This window comes from Vigna radiata, chromosome 5, assembly GCF_000741045.1.
Source record: "Vigna radiata var. radiata cultivar VC1973A chromosome 5, Vradiata_ver6, whole genome shotgun sequence".
Lineage (NCBI taxonomy): Eukaryota > Viridiplantae > Streptophyta > Magnoliopsida > Fabales > Fabaceae > Vigna > Vigna radiata.
In genome coordinates this window covers 3321387-3345702 of record NC_028355.1, presented here as the reverse complement: position 1 = coordinate 3345702, position 24316 = coordinate 3321387, and the positions used below count along the sequence as shown (strand labels likewise).

Here is a 24316-nt window from a genome sequence, read left to right as displayed (position 1 = left end):
TAGTCAAAGAATGTTAAAACCCATGAAAAAAATGTATACACTTCTATCACAAAAACAGTAAATTATTTTTGCCAGTGAGGAAAAAGAGAGAAGATCAAATGCCAATAAAGGCAAAATCTACATTAAATTGTAATTTCCTTGTTGGGGCATGTAATTCTGATTATAGTTTGGTAATGGCAAAGGATCTCCAAATGGATTATGAGAATCTGGATGCTGAGAGTATTGGTTTTGTGGTTGCTGCTGGTGAGGAATCATCATCATCATGTTGTTTTGTTGTGGTTGTTGTTGGTACAACATTTGTGGATGTTGGAACATCATCTGTTGTTGTTGTTGTTGAGCCATGAGTGCCAATTGCACATTGGTTGGAGGTGCTATGTTGTTGGACATTACAAAAGGATCTTGTTGGTTATAATGATCAAAAGGGTTCTGTACATCCATGGCGGTTCCTCCATGTCCATAACCTGCATTTTGGAGTTGAAGTTGTCTTCTGGCATTTTCATCTTCATACAGACTGTCCAATAACAGCGTATCAAAACCACCGGCCTGGCTTAGTAATAAAGGAGGCAAAAAGAATTGTGTTAATATTTTTCTGCATCATGATTAACGAATTTGAATTCTCGATTGAGTTTTCTTGTATTGTTCTTCTGTTGTATCTTAAAATTGGGCAGTCATAACACATCTCAGTAGTTTTAGTATGAGAAAACAAATGAAGAGGTAAAGGTGAATAAGTAATTGTATTACTATGGTAGAGAAACAAACCATTTTGCGATCTGTGGCTTGACCAGTATGTTTACTTTGTGCTGTAACTAATGAAAGTTCCCAACCAGTAGTTCCATCAATGGTACTCAATGTAAGATTGTTTGGGTTACTTCCTACACAAACTTGAAACTTTTAGAATTCAATAATGTCAAACAACAAATATTTAAAGCTTCTGAGATATTAATCTTTCTAATACATTAGTCTATATGAAAAAATTGAAAAAATAACCCTTCTTTGGATTCCAGTTAAGTTTACAGAAGAGGAGATTCATTATTTGAAGACACAGCACCAATAAAACCTAAATCGAATCATGTAAAGATTAATATCACTCTTCTTTTTTATACCGTGTTTTACTTTCTTAATTCAATTCTATACGAGATTTAAACTCTTGGAATTATAACAAATCCCACCATGATTGTTAAAATGTAAATCTATAAAACTTTAAGGTATGGATCAATGAAGCAAAATGCAATCTCTGCAAAGACTTATATGAAAGGAAAAAGTCTCTTTAACAACTCCTTTTTTACAACGTATACGTGGTAGTTTATGATTGGTTCATTTCAAATATTTTTTTAGAATAAATTCAAACCTACCAATAAAATGGTGACACCGTACTATTGTCAAAAATTTTTAAAAAAAGAGTTGTTAAAATATCATTTTGATATTTTTCAATCAATTACTTTAGTCCTTACCACCAGGTGGTACAATTGCAAGAGCCATAGCATTGTTTTCCTCCAGTTCCATAGCTTTTAGATTTATTTCATTAAGCCCCTGCAAAGGTGGAGAAGTGTGTACTCATTCCATTAAGTGAACATCACAAGCATCCATAGAAAACATTATTTTATAATCAACACATATGTACCAACAAATCATTTGCACCATCATCGGTTGATATCAAAGGAGGAGGCTCAACTTCCACCTCCACCTCCTCCTTAGATTGTGTTTCATCTCCTGCTACCGAATCTTCCTCGTTGAATTCCTCATAGTGTTCTTCATTTTCTTCAGGCTCTTCAGTTTCATCGGATTCTGAATCTTCTTTAGATGATTCATCATTTTCTTGATATTCCTGATATTGAATGACATTTATTACATTGCAAGATTGAGTACTTTTATTTATTTTTTAAAAAAAAAAATGATAAATTTTTCCCATTAAATCAGTTTCTCTGTGATGAAACCTGAATAAGGTAGTGTTATGTGAACTTGCAGAAACAACAAATAATGACACTGATACAAATTTTGTTAACTATAATTCTAAGAATAAATTGTGACACCTGATCATCTTCTCTTACCAATCTCCTGTTAACATATCCTGTTTGAGGTGCTTCTCTAATGTATTCTTCCATAGTTGCAAGGAAAGAGGGAGGTGGCTGTTCATTATGTAGTTAAAAAATTTGTTACATTCTTCCTTTCATAATATCACATGACTTACTCTAACAGACAAAAAGAACCTGTCTCAGTGTTGGAAACTGGAAATTTCTTGCAAGTTCCAAGCCCTTGCAATATTCATAGAAGTCAGCAAGATTCTCAGCCTGCATAATGTTCATAAAAGAACATCAACACCTTATAAAACATAAAACTTGATGTATATTAGACATCAATCAGAATGTGTTTGGAAAAATATTATTGTAAACCTGTTGACCAGCTCTTTTATAAATGTTTAGAGCCTTCACTGCGTCATGTCTTGTCATATCAAAGAACTATATGATTTTCACTAGTTAGTGTGATTTGAATATCAAATAAAATGATCAAGTGGTAAATTAAACCATGATATAGATACTACCATATCCACGAGATTGATGATTCCATCATTGAGTGCACAATATATTTTGAAACTTTCTTTCAAAACCTAAATGACACATTGCTCAAAATATCAGAAATGTCAAAATGAGACACAAGTTGTACGAGATACATTTCTTTAAAAGTAGTAATTTCATTGTGTAATTCATCAAATCATTGAACTTCTTTTATGAATGGAAGTCATTTATTAATTGAATTCAAGTCAAGAGTAACAGTATCTGACAACCAGAATCATGCAGATATGAATTTAGACAAAATTTAGATGCAAATTTCTCAGTTACAGTTGCACTTTGATAATTGTTGTAATCAAGATTGACATTAAAGGTCAGTCTAAGTTAATAACATAAAACCTAAGCAATTGAACTGTCCAAATTCTAAGAGCTCGTTGTTGACAGATAGTAGTTCAACTATGAATGAATACTATGACTAAAACTAAAGTTATCCATAACTAATCACGTTATTGTTGTTAATCATTTTCTGAGATGAAACTCAAATTGCTATTATGTTGAGAATGCAAATATAAAACAATAAAATGCATACCAGAGCCAATGCATACTGCACTAGGTAGTTGCTATAAGAACATCCTTCAGGCTGTAACATATTGAAGAAAATTCAATGGTAAGAAATATGTTACAACAAATTTAAGTCACCAATTATGAAATTTCCCATTAGTCCATACCTGACAAGCAATAAGACGATATAGGAGTTGTTGCAGAGCAGGTAACTGCCCCAACAGCTCCTCACTATTCAGTGATCGAGTTCTACTGTGTGCCTTATTAAAGTGGAAAAACTCAATATATAACATTCTGAACACAGAAATATGATGCTTGAAAAATAAACTTGAGTGTGAATACGATAAGGAAAAACACACACTTTAGTTGCAGTTGGTGATGCTTTTGTCAAACGTTCTGATTCTATATCATATTTAAGCACCCTAAAGCATTCAAGTCTTTCTTCCAAAAATAGTGCATAGGTTCGAACCCATGCAGAACAATCCCATGCTACAAGGATAAGTTGGATAATTGGTCATGTAATGGAAAAATGTTGAATAAGAAAGAAAAAGGCCAAGATGTTCAAAATACATAATTATAACAAGTTTATCTGCAGAAGTGATTAATTTACCTTGAGGGCTTGAATCATCTTTGAAATTGGATATTTGGAGAATATGTCCCCTGCGTGAGTAGTTAAGCATCTCTTCTCTAAAGGTAGGATCACCCTCTCTTAAAGTCCTATGAATGACTATTAATGCCTTTATAGCAACCTGTCATTCATTCAATTACATATGTGAATTATACAGTCATGAAAATTTCATTTTCTCAGTAAAATTGTGTGCAGGTCTTTTCTCTAAATGTATGAGTTCAACTTTTAATTTAGCTCTATGATAATTGATGAACACATCATGAGTCATTGATTATAACCATGATCTAATTTATACATTTTCATTCTTTTATTCTTCCTTTTTTCCATTACTTTTTCCAAGGATATTATACATGAAATAAAAAAGTAACAAAATATCCTGAACTAAACTATTCCTATACTTATTACCATGTGATATCTGAAAATTATGTTCTTAAGATGATCTAGTTCGCAATGATTTTAAAAGAAGATGTATATGAGTATGAATAAAAGGATTTACTATCCAGCTTCGTGTTTTGGAAAGTCTCTTAGAAAGTTTATGAATGCAGTATGATACATCTGCTCGTGGCTGGTGTGCTGATGTTGCATAAAATATTTCTGCAAACAATTTAAGGAATATTATATACAAGAGAATAATGAGAAAGGAACAAAAATAATTTTTAGCAAGGAAAATAAACAAACAGAAATTGATGAATAGAAGCTTTGGAAATGAGCAAGTTTTTTGAGATGTCATATGATATCATCAAAATGTAAAAGTATTATAATATTTTGAGGAATATTAATCAGCAGAAACTGTAAATTGTATTTTAACATATATATACTTCGAACATGACGCTCCTTGGGAGGGTATTCGACGTGATTGGTAGCTTTTACAATTGCAATATCCAACTCCTTTATAAACAAAATGGAACAGAATCAATCTATGTATTGAAATTTCAAAAGAATGAGAAAATACGTTTGCATGGATGTGCATGCATGCGTTTTTACGTATAATATAATGAATAAATCATATATCACCTTGTATTCGCTATTGACTTTGGCAAGGCCAACCTTGGTAGAATCCTTGAGAGCTCCATAGGCTTTTCTGAAGCTCTGAAACGTTCCCATTATTCATTAAAAAGGGTTCAGTTTTATGGCTTTGATGAAGGAAAGAGAAAAAACAAAGAGAAGAATGAACGATGTTCTTGTTTTCTTTGTTTTGATTTATGTCTGAGAAGGGTGTTATGGTACTTTTGAAATTAACTATTTTATGAATCTTGACGAGACAGTTGGGTTACTTCTGACGAAAATTTCTGCAGAATCTGTTGGTTGAATTTTCAAGAATAGAAAAAGTCGAGTTTTGTTTCATTTTCTTTAAAGTTATAAAAGTCTCCCTTGGAAGGTTCGCTTTTGATTTGTGTGGTGTTCAACTTAATAAGAATATTGCCATGTTGCTTGAAAATAAGAATTCATATGAATTCTAAATGTTTTAAAAAATCATAAATTATCTTCTTTATAAAAAAAATAATATTTTTTCATTCTTAAGTCACTTAATTTGTAATGTTATACTTGAAATGATCACATTATTAATAATAGACTTTAATTAAAAAAATATAAAGATTGTAAACACTTAATAAAATATTATTTTAATAAATATTCGATTAAAATATAAAAAAAAGAACTTGAAATTTAATTATATTATCTTTTATTTTTATCTAAAATAAAAATATTCAAGTAATAATCATATTCGTTCAATTGAATTTTAAAAGAAACTTAATTAAAAATAACCAACCAATTAAACCATAAATAAATTACTATTTCTAAATAGCAACATTCGAGCATGGTTGCAGCGGCCCAAGTTAAATAGAGCGAAACCCATAGCTACATCATCGGGTCGGGTCTCGCGGACCTCGGAGACGTTGGGTTGAGAATTCCCAAAAGCCATCCACGCAGAAACAAACACCACATTCCATTCGCTATAATTGAAATGGTAAAATCAAAATCATAATCTAGGGTTTGTTGCGGAGGGAGCGAAGAAGCAATGGCGCTGAGAAGATTCTACAATGAGATAAAGGGGAAGAAGATGAGCGAGGTTCCGGAGCATGTGAAGCCGATGCTGTCTTTGAATTACATAAAGAGAGCGATTCAGCGAGGCATGGACAACTACCACGCCAAGTACATCGAGACTGATTCTCCCGATCCCATTTTCCATGTATGCTTTGGCGGTATGATCTTCTCCTATATATATGTATATTGAAGGAATGAAAGAGTCTGGGAAAAGTCTTTCTTTCATTAACCGTGAACCAGGGAGGAGGGAGGAGCACGGAAGCCGATGGAGAGATTATAGTTTCTCTTATTGAAATAAGGGAGTGCTACAGGGTGCAGAGGAAGGAGCACAGAAGCCGAGGGAGAGATTATAGTATCTCTTATTGAAAGAAGGGAGAACTACTAGGTGTAGAGGAAGGACATTCTTCTGATCAAGAAAGTAGTGGGAATCAAGGTAGAGGAAGGACATTCTTATAATCAAGTATCATAATATCATATTTTAGCAAACTTGGAATGAGTGTTAGGTCTTGGTTGAGAAATTTCCAGACCTTAGCCAAATTACGTCCAATCTTGGCTGAGATGTTTCCAGACCTTGGCCGAACTATGCTAGATATTGGCTAAAATGTTTCCAGACCTTAATCAAACTAACTGACCTATTTTTAAATTTTGGCCAAAATGTTTCCAAACCTTAGTTGAACTGTGTCCGACATTGGTTGACCTATTTTTGGATCCTGGTTGAGCTTTATCTGACCTCAACCTACATGTTTTCAGACTTAGTCGAGCTATACCAAATTATGTCCGACCTTGGCCGAGATGGTTTCAGATCTTCACCAAGTTGTAATCGACCTTGAATTCTTTACCAATTTGTAACTGACTTTGAATTGTATCCAACCTTAGTTGAGCTGTAATTGACCTTGGCCAAACTATGTCCAACCTTGGTCGAGATGTTTTTAGGCTGTGGGAGATGTTTCAGACCTTGGCCGAGTTGTGTCCGACCTTAGACGAACTATATCCAACCTTGGCTGAGCTGCATTAGACCCATTCTTTCCTAGATATATCATGTGGTTTTGTAAGAGTCGGTGCCTTGCATTAAGACCAATTTGTGTGATGAACTAAGGTGTGAAATCATGTGCGGTTACATTGTTCATTCGATAACATGTTTTGAGCTAAAATATTATTATGGATCTGGTTAGAATGTTGGTTGTGGAATATGATATGATTTTTATATTGCATAATGAGTTAGTTGATGAATGTGAACATTGTATGTGTTTGGTGTAATTCAAGGGATTTCTTGAAGAGATTTTATGGTGGCATTTCATTAGTATATGTATTGATATATAGATTCATTATTGGGGGTTATCTTGACACTCTAATAACTATTCAATCTCAAGTAAAGAAGGATGTGATACGTAATGAGAGAAGCAGGAGGTCCTAGTCTAAGAGCTTTATCTTGACAAAAGATGTTAATGGACTAAACCTTGTGTGTGGTAGGATGAAACCCATGAGGAATGACATTGGATAATAATAGAGGTCATCACAAATGCATAACTCGTCAAAGTCTAATGTTAATACATATATCCAGATGGTCGAGTCTAGTATGAGTATTTGTATGATTATATGATTATTGTTATGAATGAGTTATGTATACTAATAGCCTTGTGTCGGCTATATGAATGATATTTTTGCATATTAGTTTATTCTTGCTTTTGTGTTTGTTTTTTTTTTTTTGTTTGTTTGTTTTCTTTGTTTGTAATGATCATTTTATCGATGTGAGTAAATGTGAATAGAGGAGGAAGTGACTCTTGATCCGGTGCATGACATGGTGATGCAATGGTGTAGTGTTAGGATGACCTAATCACGCATAAGTTTTCTTTTGGAAAAACAATATTGTACTTTCGAAAATTATAATATTTCCTTAGTTGTATATGATCTTTGTAAGTGTTTAAATATTAGGGTTATATTTTGGATAACTGTAGTAATAACTTATATTCTTGAATGATTTATTCTCAAATATTGATTATGTAATTTTTTTAGTAGGAATATATTCTCAAATGAGATGTTATGGGAGCTCGCTCACTCTCGCTAAAGTACCAAATTTCTCATTTATTTTTTGGTTCTAATCCACGTTAAGGGGATATTCTTTCATTTTCGGCTTTTGTTTTTCCATTTACAATTCTTTAACGATATCTCGTTTTCTTTTTAATTCTTCTTTTAAAAATATTTGTGAAGGTGATGGTGTAAACAAAGAATATTCATCTTCACCATTTCCTTGAGTTGAAAGCAAGAAGCAGAATATGAAAACAAGATGACATGTTTGCAGTTATTACTGAAGTTTACTATGAAAAACACAAAACAAACCAGACGCCCCCCGAAAACTTCCAAAGTAATTTTGCGGTGCTGGCCTTTGACCAACATGACCCTGAAATGCAGGCCTCCTCATTTTTTGATGGGTAATTTTACACTTCAAAATACGTTCTACTTAATGCAAATTCCAAGTCAATACTGTACCTTAATTCAATTGTTAATAATATGCAATACGTATTCTTTAACTAACTATAAGTACCTATTCCTTTTACATTTGTGACTAATATTATATAATTGATTTGTTTTGGTTGTTGAATCGGAGGTGGCTGGTCTGAAAAATGAATGCAGAAAGACAGTTGTGAGCTTGGATGTATTTCATCATTTGGATGATAGAAAAAAGGTCTATTTGATACAATTCTGAAAAGAAATCATTTGTTTTACAACGGCTAACCTGTCATCTCAGTCCCTGACTTATAAGTTCATCTTCACCTTTTCTAATTTTTTTTTGGTGGAGATTTTTTAAAATCTCTAAAGCCCCACATAAAGTGGGATTTAATGTATTTTCAATTAATTATTTTTTTGTAATATTTGTCTAATAAGTCTTTTTTCTTAACTCTAAACATTTTTTTTTGCAATATTGAATATAAAGGAAAAAGATTATGATTTAAAAATTTTATTACAACAAAGGTAGTTTTTTATTATTTAATAAAAAGGATATAATTTTAATAAAAATTAGTGTAATGATTATTTTGTTCAGATTTTGAAAAATAAAAGTTTATTTATATTTGTTTCTAATATATTATTCTTAAAGAATATAGAAGTATTGGTTTTAAAAAAATATTCAAAATAATTTTTTAATTGTAATAAAATTTTATGTTCACAATTTTATTATTTTGAAAAGTTAAAAATATGATATTTGTTGAGTTTATTTAAGCTTAAAAATAAAATAATTTTAAAAAAATATTTAAAGCAAATAATTTTTTATAAGTTTAAAAATTACTTATATTTGGATATAATTTTAAAAACATACTTTTTTTGCTTTTAAAGTTTTTATGAATTTATTTTAATAAACTATTTTGAAAAAATTACATGTAAATAAGTTTTTAATTTAATTTTAATTTTGACATCTAAAATAAGTTATAGTTTAAAAAAATGTTTTTTTCCTCAAAAGGATCATCCATAAAAAACAAAAAAATAAGTAAATTATTATTTTTGTAAAATAGTGTTAATATAACATAAAATAGTGTTAATATAAAATAAATATTTGACATTTTGAAGAATTAATAATACTTTAATATTCAATATTTGATAATATATTTTTTACGGTAATGTTTATTTATTTATAAAAGAAAATTATATGAATGAAAATGTGATAACAAATTTATATTTTTTAATAATGAGAAAAAAACGAAAATGATTTTGTTTGTTAATATTTTCTTTTTTACCATTCTTACTTATAATTGTTTTTGGATTTAGTTTATGTTTCAATTTTATTTTCATCTTTCTCCTTAATAAAATTATAATATTTAGTCTTCAAAAATCAATGACGTAAAATTTTAGTGAGTTAAATAACGGTGTGCCACATTTCATGTTATGTGTAGGTACATTTAGAAATTGAAATTTTGAAATTGAAAATTTCCTTCCTTCACCATGCTCTTCTCCTCCTCCACCATCATCGTCGCCTTCGCCTTCACCTCCTTCATCCTGAGCCTACTTCTCCTGCAAACAACAATAATAACAAAATAAGTTGATTAATCAAAACTAAATAAAAACCAAAGCAAGGTAAAAATGAAACATTTCTTCGTTGTAGGAATTGGACTTCTTCAGCACAGGGTTTAAGGTTTCCAGAGATTAGAGTTTCCAGTAGGTTGTTGAGGTGGTTGCACCGTCATGCGAGAACATGGAGGCATTAGTTCTGGTGGAGGCTCGTGTGAACTGATGACGGTGGCGTGATTATTTCGGTGAAGGCAAGGTTTCACGACATGGTTGTTGTTTTCTGACTACAGGTTGAAGGCTCCTGAAGGTGTGAAGAAGTATGGAAGACAAATTGCTTCGCGATGAAGATTGGTGGTGGCGCGATTCTCGGTTTCGTGAATTGGGGATCTCTCTGTTGTTTGGTTTTCTTTTTTGGGTTTTCCTCTCTTTTCCCTCTATAGGTTCGCGGTGAGATGAAGAAGAAGGAACGAACCTGGTTTGAGGCTTCTCACGAGGAAGATGAATATATCACGCTGAGTCTTGGTTGTGTGGTTACAATAGTGTTGTTTGAGTTTGTGGGTTTGCTTTGTTTGCAGGTTGCTATGAGAAGCGATTTGGAGATTGTCCTAGGGTTCACACATCGGGGGTGAACGAAGGCTTCATGATGGTTGCGCAAAGGAAAAGACACCATGGTGTGTGAAGAGTTCATGTGAAGACGAAGCTTGCAATGGCATTGCGATTAGCGTGGATGTGTTGCTTCTCTCGAACGCGATTTAGGGTTGCTACATTGGGTTCTGTCACGATTGGCAACGACAACTTGCATGAGATGTTGGCGACAGTGAGGACAAAGTTGAAGGGGGAGGTGGTGGTGGTAGAGGAGAAGGAGAAGAAGGTGATGGAGGGAAAAAACTTTCAATTTCAGAATTTTAATTTTTAAATGAACACGTAACATGAAACTTGACAAAGAGTTAGTCAACTCAATGGAAATTTAACGTTATTTATTTTCAAGGACTAAATATTACAGTATTGTTAAAAAGAATAATAAAAATGAAGTTTGAAATAAGGACTAAATAAAAAAAAAATTATGATTTAGTATTTAATCTTTCTCCCTTTTTTTTTCCATCATTCAATTTCAACCAATATTAGCAAGCTTTTTAATATACTCATATTTATTATTAAACTTTTGTCATAATTCAAATAAATTAGTTATTTGTTTTATTTTTAAATAACATTTAAAAATGATTTTAAATTAAAAAAAATACATTAAATTTGTAAAAGAATAGTTTTAAGTGTTAGTTTAAAAAAACACTTTACCAATTTAAATTAATTTTTAAAACTTAGTTTTAAGACAAAAAATAAAAAGACACATTTAATTCGATTTATAAATTGATATGAATTATTTTTCCTTATGAAACATGGAACTTAATCATTTGTATTAATTTACATTTATTTTTATTTGTATATTTTACTTTTCATAATTATATATCATACTAATTTATTATTATTTTCATTTGTCTTTTATTTTTACTGAAAATTATTATATTTTTTAAATTTATTAATGGATAGATTTAAGTAAAGTTTTTATGATCAATTATTTTAATGTAATCTATGAAAATAAATTTTATTTAAGTTTTGAGTGTTATAAATGAAGGATATTATATATGTATTTTAGTAGTATTTTTTATATATTATTTAATTATTTATTATTATTTATTATTAAATTTCACTATGCAGAAAAAAATAAAATTTAAACTATTGATATGACCTTGTCCAGTTTTAAAATAACTGTTAAATTACATGACTTAACAATTAAAACAAGATTCTTGTGTGTATCTTAACAACTTTACTTTCTAAAACATTATGATAGATATCGTCAAACTCATTCATTACACAATGCAAAGACTAAAGTCATCATAACACAAATTTATTCTTGCATTTTAGCAATGTCTTATTTTTTTTTTTAAAAATATGCTTTTATTCCTTTAAATTCTTAAATTTAAAATTGATCGTTTTCATATCTATCAAGTGAAAAAAAAAAAATGTTATCCTATGACTTGTTTTTAATTTTATATATTTTCTTTAAACACTTTACACGTTTTCTTAAATTATCACTCCATTAGGTAAAAGTTGTAATAATACTTGTGTTAAACATAATTTATGTCACGATGTTACCAAAAGTTAAACAATAAACAACTTGGTTAGAAACACAATATTAGAATTTGATAATAGAAGTAAAAAATTAACTATAAAAAAATCAATTTAAATTTTGAAAAAAATGAAAACAAATTTATTCAAAAACTAAAACTAAATTTATTTCATTTTTTTTTTCTCTTTCTGAAATACAAGCTTGTGTCCTCTCAACCCCACTAACAAAACAACCATTTTCTTTGACTTCCAAAACCACATAATCTTAAAGTAGTTTTATGTCATAACTTGAAAGAATATCACATTTGGCAGAGATATTTGTAGATACTTCATTCAGTTCATTCACATTGCAAAATTTAACACATTAGGGATTTGATCACAGTTTATATATATAAATAAATATAAATATAAAGGTTTTTAAATTTTCAATCAATAAAAAAATCTTTAATGTAATGTTTAAAGGAGTTATTGTAAATTTTCATAGATTTACCGTACATAACAATTAACTATGGAATGCTAATATGAAAATAAAATAAAAATATGTATCAGTTAATATAAATTTAATAGATACATAAATAAATAAATATAAAGCTTTAGAGGGACAAGAAAAAAAAGAAAAAAGAAAAAAAAAGAACACTTCTTTGTTACTGGAACAGTCATTGTAAGGTGTAATATACACACCAAAACAAAGGTTAGAGTTTAAAAGTAAAGAGAAAGAAAAGAAGCTTGCCGTTGCCGGTGATGCTTCCGGAACAGCCATACCATCTCCGGTGACTGTTCTGTACATTGGGAATCAAAGGCCCGGTTTCATATTCAAACCATTCACTCAATAAAAGGTTAGTTTCACTTCTTTATTCTAAGTTCTAAGCTTAAATTCCTTTTTTTTTTTCTCTTGTGATACAGCTTCAGAGCAACTCAAAGTTCAGATCTTTACCCTTATTTTGTCTCCCATTGCAGGTTGGTTTTCTCTTATTGACCTTAAGCTCACGTGGGTTCCTTTTGTTTTGGCTTGGAACTTTGTGGGGCTCAGCTAAGTCTATGCCCTGGTGTTACTTTGTAGACCAATTGACCATACTAATCACTTGGCTTCTCTAACCATAAAGTTCTTGTTTTTATTTTATTGAATTGTGGTTGTGAGAGAGATTGGGGAAAATTATGATTAGTGAATTTTGCGATTCTTTTAGCCTTTGAAGTGATCAGGTTCCTGTAGTCTTCATGCCTAAGAAGTTTTTTTCGTCATTGAATTTGTGGAGTGATTCTTGAATTAGAGTTCTTTTTCATGTGTTGTTGACCATGCAGTGCTTGAAATGGTTTTTGGCTCTTCTTGAGCTGTGTGTGTTTGGCAGTGTTGCATCGGGGTTTTCGTGAACTATGTGCAGGTTATCAATTACCATGTTGTTGATGATTTTGGCTTGATTTCTTGGGGTATTTTGAAGTGGGACGTCATCATCATCATTACCTTTGGTTAATTTCTTACCCCCTTTTGAAATAGTCTTTTTCACTTTGTATATGTATTTGGATTGATTTACTGCGAGTAAACATGATATTGGTTTGTCAGTTTTGGGATAGGACAGTATATTCTCTTAGCTCTGTGTGAATTTGGTTACAATGATATCTTTCATCATCTTATGATTTGCTAATATGGATTCATAAGTTAGGGTTGTAGTTGTGTATCAAATTGTCAATGATTTGATCAACTGCACTGCTCATGGTATTTCCTATTAAGCATTGTTATTTTATCTGTAGTATAAAATGACTTTGTATGTTGTATCCTAACAATGGACAAGAAGTAATACCACTGATTTTCTTTTGAAAGTGCAAGTAATCATCTCTCTATGTTCTTATTTGTACAAAATACACGTTGGCACAGAAATATGTTGAGTTCTTGGTTACTTGTACTTTTGAAGTCACTATCAATTTTACATCTGTGCATCAGGCTTGATACATAATCAATTAATATGCGGGATGCGGAGAATTTAAATAAGAAAGGATCTGGAAAATCCAGTTACTCAAAGGAACAGATTAAGTCCAAGCTATTTTCATCAAAATTAAAAGCAAGTAGCACAAAAAACAGAAGGAAGGAACACAAAGAGAAGTCAAGGTCTCATAAACTGAGAGTTGGTACAAACACATCAAAGAAAAGAGTTGCTGATTCTTCTATCAAGGCACCACTTGAGGACTCTTCAAATAAAAAAGTGATTATTAGAAAAACTCTCCATAAAACTGATGAGAACTCTTCACGTATGGTGTCTTCAACAAAGCTACAAGGAAGAAAAAATCCTCATATTTCTAGAAAAGAGGGGAATGGTGTTGATGAAGAGGCAAAAATTAAAAAACGTAAAAGGAACAAAAAGAAGAGCAGACAAAGAGACAGCATGGATCATGATGATGCTTCACGCCTTCGAAGGAGAACAAGATACCTCTTGATAAAAATGAAGCTGGAGCAAAACCTTATTGATGCTTACTCTGGAGAAGGTTGGAAAGGTCAAAGGTATGGAGCAATTTTTCTTTAGCATATATCCTTTTCTAAATGTTTGATAAATGAAATGCAAATATTACTTTTTAAATGATTGAATGAGATTTAGGCTTCCCTTCTACAGTTTCAGAAGAATTTGTTAATGTATTTTTTTTTATGTAGGAAAAATGTATTCACTATATCACATTAAGAAAATGTTGATATGTACCCTTTTTACACTTGTAGGATAATAATGGCAGTGTTGTGTATAATACATAGTTTCTCCATCAATAAAAAAAGATACAAATTTCTAGACTCCAGCCATTGTCGAGGACAACTAAAAGTTTGTTTACCCTAATTATTTTGCATGTAAGCTGACAATTTGAGGGGAACAGACTTCGTCAAAAATGAAATAGGAAAGACAAACAATTCATAAGCAACATTACCTCGGGATCCTTAGTAGGACCTGTTTCTGCCTTGTGTTTACTATGTTTCATGTCTTCTCAAGGATATTTTAGAATGCTTTTTAGACAATTTAATTTGTCCTGGAGCTACTAATCTTCGATGTGTTTTCAACCTATTTATGTGTCTCAAAACAGTGAAAAATTACCAACGGAACAGAAAACAAAGAGAGACCTATAAATATATACTTCTTTGAAAGAAATTTTATTTGAAGTTTTTGAAATGACAGTACATTTTAATATGATTACAAGAATTAGACTTTTATCTTATCATGGTTCGCTTAAGTTAGATAGAAGATCATGTATAATTCTACAAGCAATAACTTTTGGAAAAGCTTATTTATGGCATGGTATCAGAGCTTCTATCGCCAATAAGTCACGATTTTGAACCCTGCCACCCATTATTTTAAGTAAATGTGAATTTCAGCCAAATGGTGGGCTTGTGCATTGTAGAAACACTTCAAGCTCACTCATGAGCCTTGAACTAATTAACTTAAGCTTTTGGAGCAATGCAGTGTGATCTTTATTGAAAAGCAACAATCACTTTTAAGAATTCAATACTTTCCCTTGAGAAATAGTTTAGTGACTAATTATTGTTCCTGTCACAGTCGAGAGAAGATTAGGCCAGAAAAGGAGCTACTAAGAGCGAAAAAGCAGATTTTAAAATGTAAACTTAGTATTCGTGATGTTATACGCCAGCTGGATTCTCTTAGTTCTGTGGGTAGCATTGAAGATTCTGTCATTGCTCCAGATGGATCTGTTTATCATGAACATGTGAGCAAGTATCAAAACTACATATACTTATCCTATGTTATTTTTTTGCATTCTTTCCTGTTCATGACCTTTTTAACGCTTTGCATCTTGTTTTAATTTTCTAAGGGGGAATTATTGACTTTTACAGTTCTTATGGTGAATGAACTCATACAGAGAAGATATGGTTCACCATTTCAAGAGCTGATTATATGTTTTTCTGTTTTGTTCATCTAGATATTCTGTGCCAATTGCAAACTACATGAAGCTTTCCCAGATAATGATATTATACTCTGTGATGGCACATGCAATCGGGCTTTTCACCAAAGATGTCTCAATCCTCCTTTGGATACTGAAAATAGTGAGTTCCTGTTTACACTAGTAAACTTGTTCTGTAATCTTTATTTGGAAAATAATTTGCTTAATTATACATTGCAGTTCCTCCTGGAGATCAAGGCTGGTTTTGCAAGTTTTGTGAATGTAAGATAGAAATTATAGAGTCAACAAATGCCCATCTTGGGACTCAATTTTCCTTGGACAGTAGTTGGCAGGTTTTTAACCTTAATAATCTACTATCCACCATTTTTCTGATTTCATCTTTGCTTTTGATATATCTATTCTTACTGGTCCAAGTAATAATATTTTTCTTCCATTAATTAAGGATATATTTAAGGAAGAGGCTGCTGTGCCTGATGGTGATATTGCACTACTAAGTCCAGAAGAAGAATGGCCATCAGATGATCCTGAAGATGATGATTACAATCCAGAGAGGAAAGAAGACAGCCACAGCATAAATACAGAAGGTGCTGATGAAAATGCATCCAATGATTCAACCAGTTCTTTGAGTTTGTGGTCTTTGAATGAAGAATGTCCTCCTGTTGATGAAGACCTTAGTCGACAATATTATTCTGTCAATAGCTTCATTGATTCTGATGAATCCGGGGAAATAGCATGTGGCCGTAGGCAGCGCAAAGCTGTTGACTACAAGAAACTGTATGATGTGAGTATCTAAGTTCTCACTCAACATAAGCATTTGTTCTCAAAGTAAAGTTCACAGCCTCAGCCTCAAGTTGATAATTCAAAATTTAAGGCTTTTGTTAAGTCATCGCCTGCCGTTTAATAACTGGTACAAACTACAAAGTGTTTACCTTTCTTATGTTTTGGGTTGGAAAAAAATTTGTTTACAATACTGGTTTAAAAGTAATTCCAATTGGATGTACTTTTTGCCCTTTGTTGTGCAGATGGAAATTTTGTATTGTTTGTGCTTGGAAATACTATTAAAAGATAGAGTTCCCTGTTTTTCTTCTCTGGTCATAAGTTTCATTTGATTTGACATCTTTTCAGGAAATGTTTGGGAAGGATGCTCCACCTTGTGAACAACCGAGTGAAGATGAAGACTGGGGTCCTGGCAAAAGAAAGCGAAGAGAAAAGGAGTCTGATGCTGTTAATACTCTAATGACTCTGCATGAAAGTGAAAATAAACATCCCAATAATGAGAGTAGTGATAGAATAAGAGAGGGCTCTTCCGGCCTACAAATAAGAAGATCTTGTTTCAGAATTCCACTTGATGCAGTTGAGGTATTTCTTGTGGCAATTCCTGTACCAATCTCTCTTTATTTCCATTAACACCTCTCTCCCCTCCTTTGAAATTCCAGTTGACAACACAGACAAATAGATATATGTGCTCAAATTGTGTCTGCTAATTGTTTTGTAATAAAATGATCCAGAAACTTCGGCAAGTTTTTGCAGAGAATGAGCTTCCTCCAAGATCCGTGAAGGAGGGTCTTTCAAAAGAGTTGGGACTAGATCCTGAAAAGGTTATGCCTTGCATTCTCTAGTTGCATCTTGTTTCTATTCTAATCTGAATTCATCTTATAGCAGCAATAAATTTGCTAAACACTAAGTATTAAACTGAAAATATTATATACTATTTCTATCTGCAAGTTACTGGCATTGCTTTTAGTCTTTATTCTTGTCTTGATCTGTTCAATCTCTGATACTAATGTTTTTAGAAATGCAGGTTAGCAAATGGTTCAAAAATGCACGTTACTTGGCGCTTAAAACCAGAAAGGTAAGCTTTTCCATTAACCTTTTGCTCTGTCCTTTTTCAGTTTATGACTGACACTGTTTCTCTTTTATTTTTTCTTGCTCTGATTCATAGTTTTTAAGAAATTCTGTGGTATGTCTCCTTTGAATGATCATCATCCCATGTAGACACATCTTTTAGTGTTGATAAATTTGTGATCAGTTGGTGAGTATGATTTATAATAATCAGGTCAGATCATAGGCAGTTAGGAATAAGATACTGAATAGGAGGTTATATGATAAGGATCCATTTGCCAATAGATATTGATTTGGTACCAAACCTTGCATAATTTTATCATTAATGTTAAAAAGGTTTAAGAATTTTTGTGCATATTAATTTGTTAATAACACAGCATTTTTATATATCAGAAATCAAGAAATTGTTTTGTTCTTGGAATTTGCAAAGAAGTCTGACATAAGTGAGTTTTGTTCAGTATCAATCAGAAGAACAGCTTCAGAGTTTCACATCTCAGATATCAAAACATTCTACATCTCCAAACATGGAGAAAGATGAGTTTCTGAAATCACAAGCCCCCAAAATTACTCTGGTTCATTCCCAGAAGGATGGTCAAAGCATCACGGGACAAGAGAAAAATAAATTATGCAACAGTCTTTTGAAGAGAAGGAAGCAAAAACCATCTCCACCTCTGTCAAGAGAAAACAGCAACAAAGTACATTTCTTGCAGATCACTTGAGAAAGGGTGTGTGTTATTGGAAGTTCTATTAATACTATGTTGTTCTTTGATGTTTTATGTTCAGGAATCCATGGAGATGAGTGATGATGTTAATCTGAAGAAGCTTTTGAAAGAAAGGAAAAAAAGGGTAAATTTTATATATGAAGGAGACTCTCAGATAGCAGAGTTGGAATTTGAAAGACTGAGCAAAGTGAAGAGTAAAGTAGATAGCATGAAGCAAAAACTAAATGAAGTTCAAAATTGCAGAGCTAAGGGATCAACAAATGAACCCTCTATTATATATGTTCCCACAGCCCAATTAAGGGAAAAGGTTGAGTAATAATTATATTTTTTATTGTATTTTTTCACATCATTATATGATGTAAGTTTGTTGTAAATCAACATGTAACAATCTCTTACAAATTAATAATATTAGGAAACGTCCATTTAGTTATTAAAAATATTAATGCATATAGCTATTAAGTCTCATAAACTTTGAATAGAACACTTAAATGAATAGAGAATCTAACTAAGTCAAAAAGGAATATCTAATTAACTTTATTTTTAATTGAAAATTATGACTTAATAAATATTTAAATAAATAGTATTTAATATATTAATTAATAGAATACCAAAAGTTTACTAAAAGTTCAGACCTAACATATTTAAATTGAGTATTAATGAATAGAATATCAATTTCAATTTGGACTTCATAAAGTTTGGGAAGTTTTGATTAAAGTATGAAATAGTGATAGTTAGATATTTTTAAAGCATAGATAATAATGAGCTTTTATCGCAATTTATTTCACAGTAGCTGAAGTGAATAGATCTGCACCATAATTGCATTGGTTACATATATAGTTATTTATTTCAGATTGACTATTATGTAATTTGAGATATGTTTAATGTTTCCATATGTCCTATCAGAATCTCAAATAGATTTTTTTTTTTTTCGACGTCTCAATTGAGTCTTTATTTTTGTAAAATTAAATTAAATAAGATCTTTTCATCAAATTGAGACGAGGGCGTTAGAAAAGGTATGTTCACAGCGTAACTTTTTATTACGTGACATTAAAAACGTGTATATTTTTTTAATTTTTGAATTAAAAAAATGAAATATACAGAATATACTTCATTTTTTAATTTAAAAATTTTAAAAATACAATTCAGTCACATTTTCAATGTCATGTAATAAAAAACTACACGATCAACATATTCTTTTTAGCGATATCATCTCAATTTGATAAAAAGGTCCTATTTCATTCAATTTTAAGAAAATACACCCCAAAAAAGAAAGAGAGACATTAAACCTAGTTTTAAATTGACAATTACCTCCTGAGTTTTTTTAATCAAAACCTAAGAAGAAGAAGAAGGCTGCATACTTATATTGGTCTTTCAAAATTATTTGCAACATCATTTGAGAACTGATATGTTCTCTCAAAAACATTATTCAATAATTTAAACTTTTTAAAATTGAAAATTGTGATAAATCTTATTATACCAAAATGAATTTGTTGTTATGTTTCAATTATTATAAAAATACATCTCACAATCATTATTTTAATATTTCTTAATTTTCAAGGATAATCTTTATCCATTACATTTATCTTTACACTTGTAATATTCATATTATAATAAACAATAGAAAAATAATTCATACAATTACACTCTACATAAAATAAAATCAAGAATTAAATATATTTTTAATTAGAATTAGTATATGTCACAAACTTTGACACATTTTAAATATCAAACTTTAAAAATAAATATATACAATCATTTTAATCTAATAATAATAATTCTTTTGAATTTTTTAAATAGTGTTTCATACTAGTATTTAAAATAGAACATGTAAATATGTTAAATCGGTATAGAAAACTTAACTACCATTTTAAAATGATTTTGAAATATATTTGACACATTAAAATTAAGTTAAAAATAATATATTTATTTATTTTTTAAGTTTGAATAGTAAAATATATCAAAGTTTAAAACAATAATAAATTTCAATTTCACATCTAAAGACTTTCAAAACATATTTTATTAAAACTAAACATGCATAATAATACTAATGTTTAATCAAGTTTTAAGTTCTTTATAATTTTAAATATTTTTAATTCAATTTCTATTAGATTTATTTTCGTTTATTGAGTAATATTTTTATATTTTTAATTGAGTTTATGTTTTCAAGTTTTTTTCGTTTACCAAATAACATTATTATTATTATTACGTAACCGTGTCACCTTTCAAGATTATTAAATGTGAAATTTTACAATAGGTATAAAAGGAAATTACGAGTAGGCCATTGTCACCACTTAGTCTATTGAATTTTGTAAGTAATTTGTAATATCTATAGTTCATAAAGTCATATAAAAACATAAAAATTTTATTATTCAACATATTTTAAATTAAGTAATAAAAGTTAATAATTTTTTATTAATCATGTTATTATTTTTTATTAACTATAAAACCGAACTAATATTATTTTATATTAATCTTATAACATTCATGTAATATAATTAACCGAAAAAATTAAGCGATTGAAATTTGATTAAAAAATAGTTTTAAATCCTCAAATTACTAAAGAAAACGAATACAGATTTAGTTAAAAATACTATGAAAAACTTAAATTAAGTATAAAATTAAATATATTATTACACTAATTTTTTCATGCAATAAAATATTTGAAACATTTATAATTAAATATGACAATTTTAATAGAATAAAAGTGTGAAATTATTTTATATGTATTTCTATATCTTTTAAAATATTATTCCTTTCCTTATTATTAAGTTGCTTCTTAAGATTTTTATTTTTATTTATTTAATTCCTCTCAACGCAGAAATGACAAATAAAGTATAAAATTTAATAAATATTTTATGGAAAAAAAAAATCTTAGATTTCAAGAAAAAATCTTAAACATTAAAAACATTACTTTTCATTATTTTAAACATTAAAAACCTTACTTACGTACAAAACTCTGCCCAGTCCTACTCGGTATATGTAAAAAGTTATTTAGGAGAAGATAAAATAGTAATAAAAAAAATAAAATTTTGTATTTTTTTAAAAAAAGAATAGTGTTAAAAATTAAAAAAAAAAACATAGTATCAAATGAATATAAAAATTTTAAATATAAGAAAAAATATTTTTTAAATGAAATAATAAAAAGTTGCAAAAAAATAATGAAAATATTTACTTCAATTACGTAATGATTATAATTTTTCACTTAGATTGATTTAAAATTTAACATTTTACATCAAATCTAAGTCCAACTATTGCTATCATGCAATCTAGTTTAACAGACACATAATTATTTATGAAATATAAAAGTGTTATTTATGCATTTATTAATTTTCATTATATTCCAAATCTTGTTTATCTTACTTAAAAGTTAAAATCCTACATCAAATTTAGGTTAATTGACAAGAAAATTAGCTCTTACACTAATTATTTTCGATTCCATTCAACGCTTCTTATTAGATAAAAAATTATAACTGATAATTATAGTGTAATTTATTTTCTATTTATAACTGATAACTGATATTAGGAGAAGTCCATTGAAAAAATAGAGAGGAAGACATAATAATAGGCACATAAACAGAAAATACAGTTAGATATTATGCTAAAATTAAGCATGAAGAATTAAAGAGACAGTACTATAAATGTTAACCTTAGAGTTGAGTTATTCCTCGTCCTGGTCTGCAACAGACAATCAAACCCCAGAAGAAGAAAACCTTAATTTTGTGTTCCAAATACAAAATGGAACACTCAACAAAATTCTTCTGGGTGTTGGTGTTGTGCATGGTTGCAATGGCACACCAGGCAACGGCACTCGAAACACTGAAAGGAAAGAATCTAATCCAAAAGGTATGCACACTCTCTGCAACAAGAAACCTGTGTGTTCAGGTTCTCTCTTCAGACCCTCTCAGAAGCCCTAACGCAGACCTCAAAGACTTGGCAATCATTTCTCTCAGAGTTGCTGCCACCAACGCTTCTGGGATCCTCGGCGAAACCAAAATGCTCATCGACGACGATAGCCTCAGCCCCGATGTCCAACAAGGTTTGGCCGATTGCAAGGAGACCATTCTCGACGCAGAGAGCCAGTTGGAGGACACCATTGCCGCTCTCTTGATTGATGCCAAAACTGATACTCAGATTTGGCTCAAAGCTGCCTTGGCCGCAATCGACACCTGCGACGCCTCCATCCCCGGCGACGACGACATTCTCTCCGTTCAGAGCGTCCTCTTCCGCAAGCTCTGCAACATTGCCATCACCATCAGCAGGCTCCTTCTTCATCCCGTCAAACTCTAAAAACCTCTGCTGTGCATGCATCCATCTCTGTAACTCTTTTCTTCATCTTCTCCGTCGCAATCTTCACTTGCCGTACTTTTTCTTTCTTTGTACCGCGCGACACGAAGGCTCTTCAACAGATGATGAATAACTAACAGTGTTTCAGAAATTACACATACTTTTCCTCTTTCTCTTTTTAACTTTACGTCAACACTAACAATGGCGGTTAAAACTGTTGGTAAATATATTCGAAAAATACCACCTTTTAATTTTAACAACGAAAATTTCTTAATCGACTTTATGAACTCGAGATAATTTTAGGGCATTCAAAAACTTGAATAATTTATTCTACATCAACTTTGCTTTAATTTTTGCAAAAACTTCTTTTAACAACACCTTTTTAACAACTTTTTGCCAACGCATACGTGAGAGTTTGTGATTGGTCCGTTTTAAATATTTTTTAAACATAAATTCAAATAGACCAATAAAATGATGACACGTGTCCGTTGTAAAAAAAATTATCAAAAAATATTGTCAAAATATCATTGTCTTTAATTTTAAATTTTAATTCTTTATAAAAACATTTCAATCATAACGAAGTAATATAAAGTTTATTTAAATATAAAAAATTGTTCACAATTTAAATATACTCTCATAGAAATTATTTCCATTAATATTAACGAAACGTTTTATCCATTAATATTAGTAAAGATTATTTTTAACTATATTTATTTACATTAACACTGACTGAAATTATATTTTAATTTTATTAATTATATTTTGTTTTGACTTCTCATCCGTATTTGTTGAAATAAAATTCAGCTAATATTAACAAAAAAAATAATCATAATTAATATTGATATAATATTTTCCTATTAACATTAAAATATAAATTGATTATTTATAAATATTAACAAAAAGTTCATGACAATTATTGTATATAAAACATTTGAAGTTATTGTTATCAATTAAAAAAGATATAAATTAAAAGTTCTTTTATAGTTTTAAATTTCACGATTACTCATTTTTTTAACATTTTTTTACTCAAATAACTTATTGTATATAAAACATTTGAAGTTATTTAAAAAATAAATCATACTTAATTAAATTTCAAAATTTTGACAAATTTTTATTTTTTAATTGACTTTTTTTTCAAGAATTTATGTTTTTTAGTATTAAAAAAGTATGCACATTTTTTCAATTAATTTTTTCTTATTTTGGTTTTATTGTGATGATTACTCCATGTGTTTCACATAGAAAATAATAAAATAACATTAAATTGTGATCTTTAATAAATTTTAATATTTTCAATTAAATTCATTTTATTGTTATTATTTTTTATTTTTTAAATGTTTAAAATATTTGTATTTTTCAATTGTATTTCTCTCAGTAATTAGGTCAATATTTGATTTTGTAATATGAAGAAAAATACCATAAACTTGAACAATGAGAAAAAAAAAAATTACGAATTTGTAATATTTTTTAACAACAATAGTTTTGTTTTCATTGATTTGATTATTTAATCTTTATTTTATAATACGAAATAATGTCATCTTATTATATACTATATAGAGATGATTCTTATTTTAGTGTGCATAATTTCTTTTCCAATTTTACCATAATTTGTTTTTAAATTCAAATAATCATTCATAATAAAAAATATTTTTAATTTTACCTTTTTAATAATTATTTTATAAAATTCAAAACTTATCTATAATAACAAATTATTTATATAATAA

The 24316-nt window shown here is 29.7% G+C and overlaps 3 protein-coding genes across 4 annotated transcripts; 2 read left to right on the top strand and 1 right to left on the bottom strand.

Moving 5' to 3' along the window:
* Positions 1–117: 117 nt before the first annotated feature.
* LOC106761783 (putative clathrin assembly protein At5g57200) lies at positions 118–4800 on the bottom strand. Its single transcript, XM_014645349.1, has 15 exons — positions 4711–4800; positions 4515–4584; positions 4193–4290; positions 3679–3817; positions 3430–3557; positions 3236–3328; positions 3097–3147; positions 2540–2605; positions 2391–2456; positions 2208–2288; positions 2049–2126; positions 1622–1825; positions 1452–1530; positions 760–872; positions 118–543 (listed from the first exon to the last, which is right to left on the bottom strand). Exons 1-15 carry the CDS (start codon positions 4798–4800, stop codon positions 118–120), a joined length of 1782 nt encoding a protein of 593 aa, XP_014500835.1.
* Positions 4801–12502: 7702 nt separating this feature from the next.
* Positions 12503–18748, top strand: LOC106759985 (pathogenesis-related homeodomain protein). Of its 2 annotated transcripts, XM_022780471.1 has the most exons (12): positions 12503–12698; positions 12820–13326; positions 13799–14353; positions 15387–15552; positions 15766–15889; positions 15967–16079; positions 16190–16528; positions 16873–17106; positions 17256–17345; positions 17549–17599; positions 18048–18284; positions 18373–18748. In XM_022780471.1, the coding sequence occupies exons 3-12, from the start codon at positions 13821–13823 to the stop codon at positions 18625–18627; spliced, it is 2142 nt and encodes a 713-aa protein (XP_022636192.1). In that variant the 5' UTR covers positions 12503–12698; positions 12820–13326; positions 13799–13820; the 3' UTR covers positions 18628–18748. The 2 variants fall into 2 exon arrangements, with proteins under 2 accessions (XP_022636192.1, XP_014498891.1); XM_014643405.2 differs by lacking the exon at positions 12820–13326 and having other exon boundaries at positions 12504–12698.
* Positions 18749–21994: 3246 nt separating this feature from the next.
* Positions 21995–22703, top strand: LOC106760076 (pectinesterase inhibitor-like). The gene has a single exon (XM_014643511.2). It carries the CDS (start codon positions 22047–22049, stop codon positions 22596–22598), a length of 552 nt encoding a protein of 183 aa, XP_014498997.1. The 5' UTR covers positions 21995–22046; the 3' UTR covers positions 22599–22703.
* The last annotated feature ends 1613 nt before the right edge of the window (positions 22704–24316 follow it).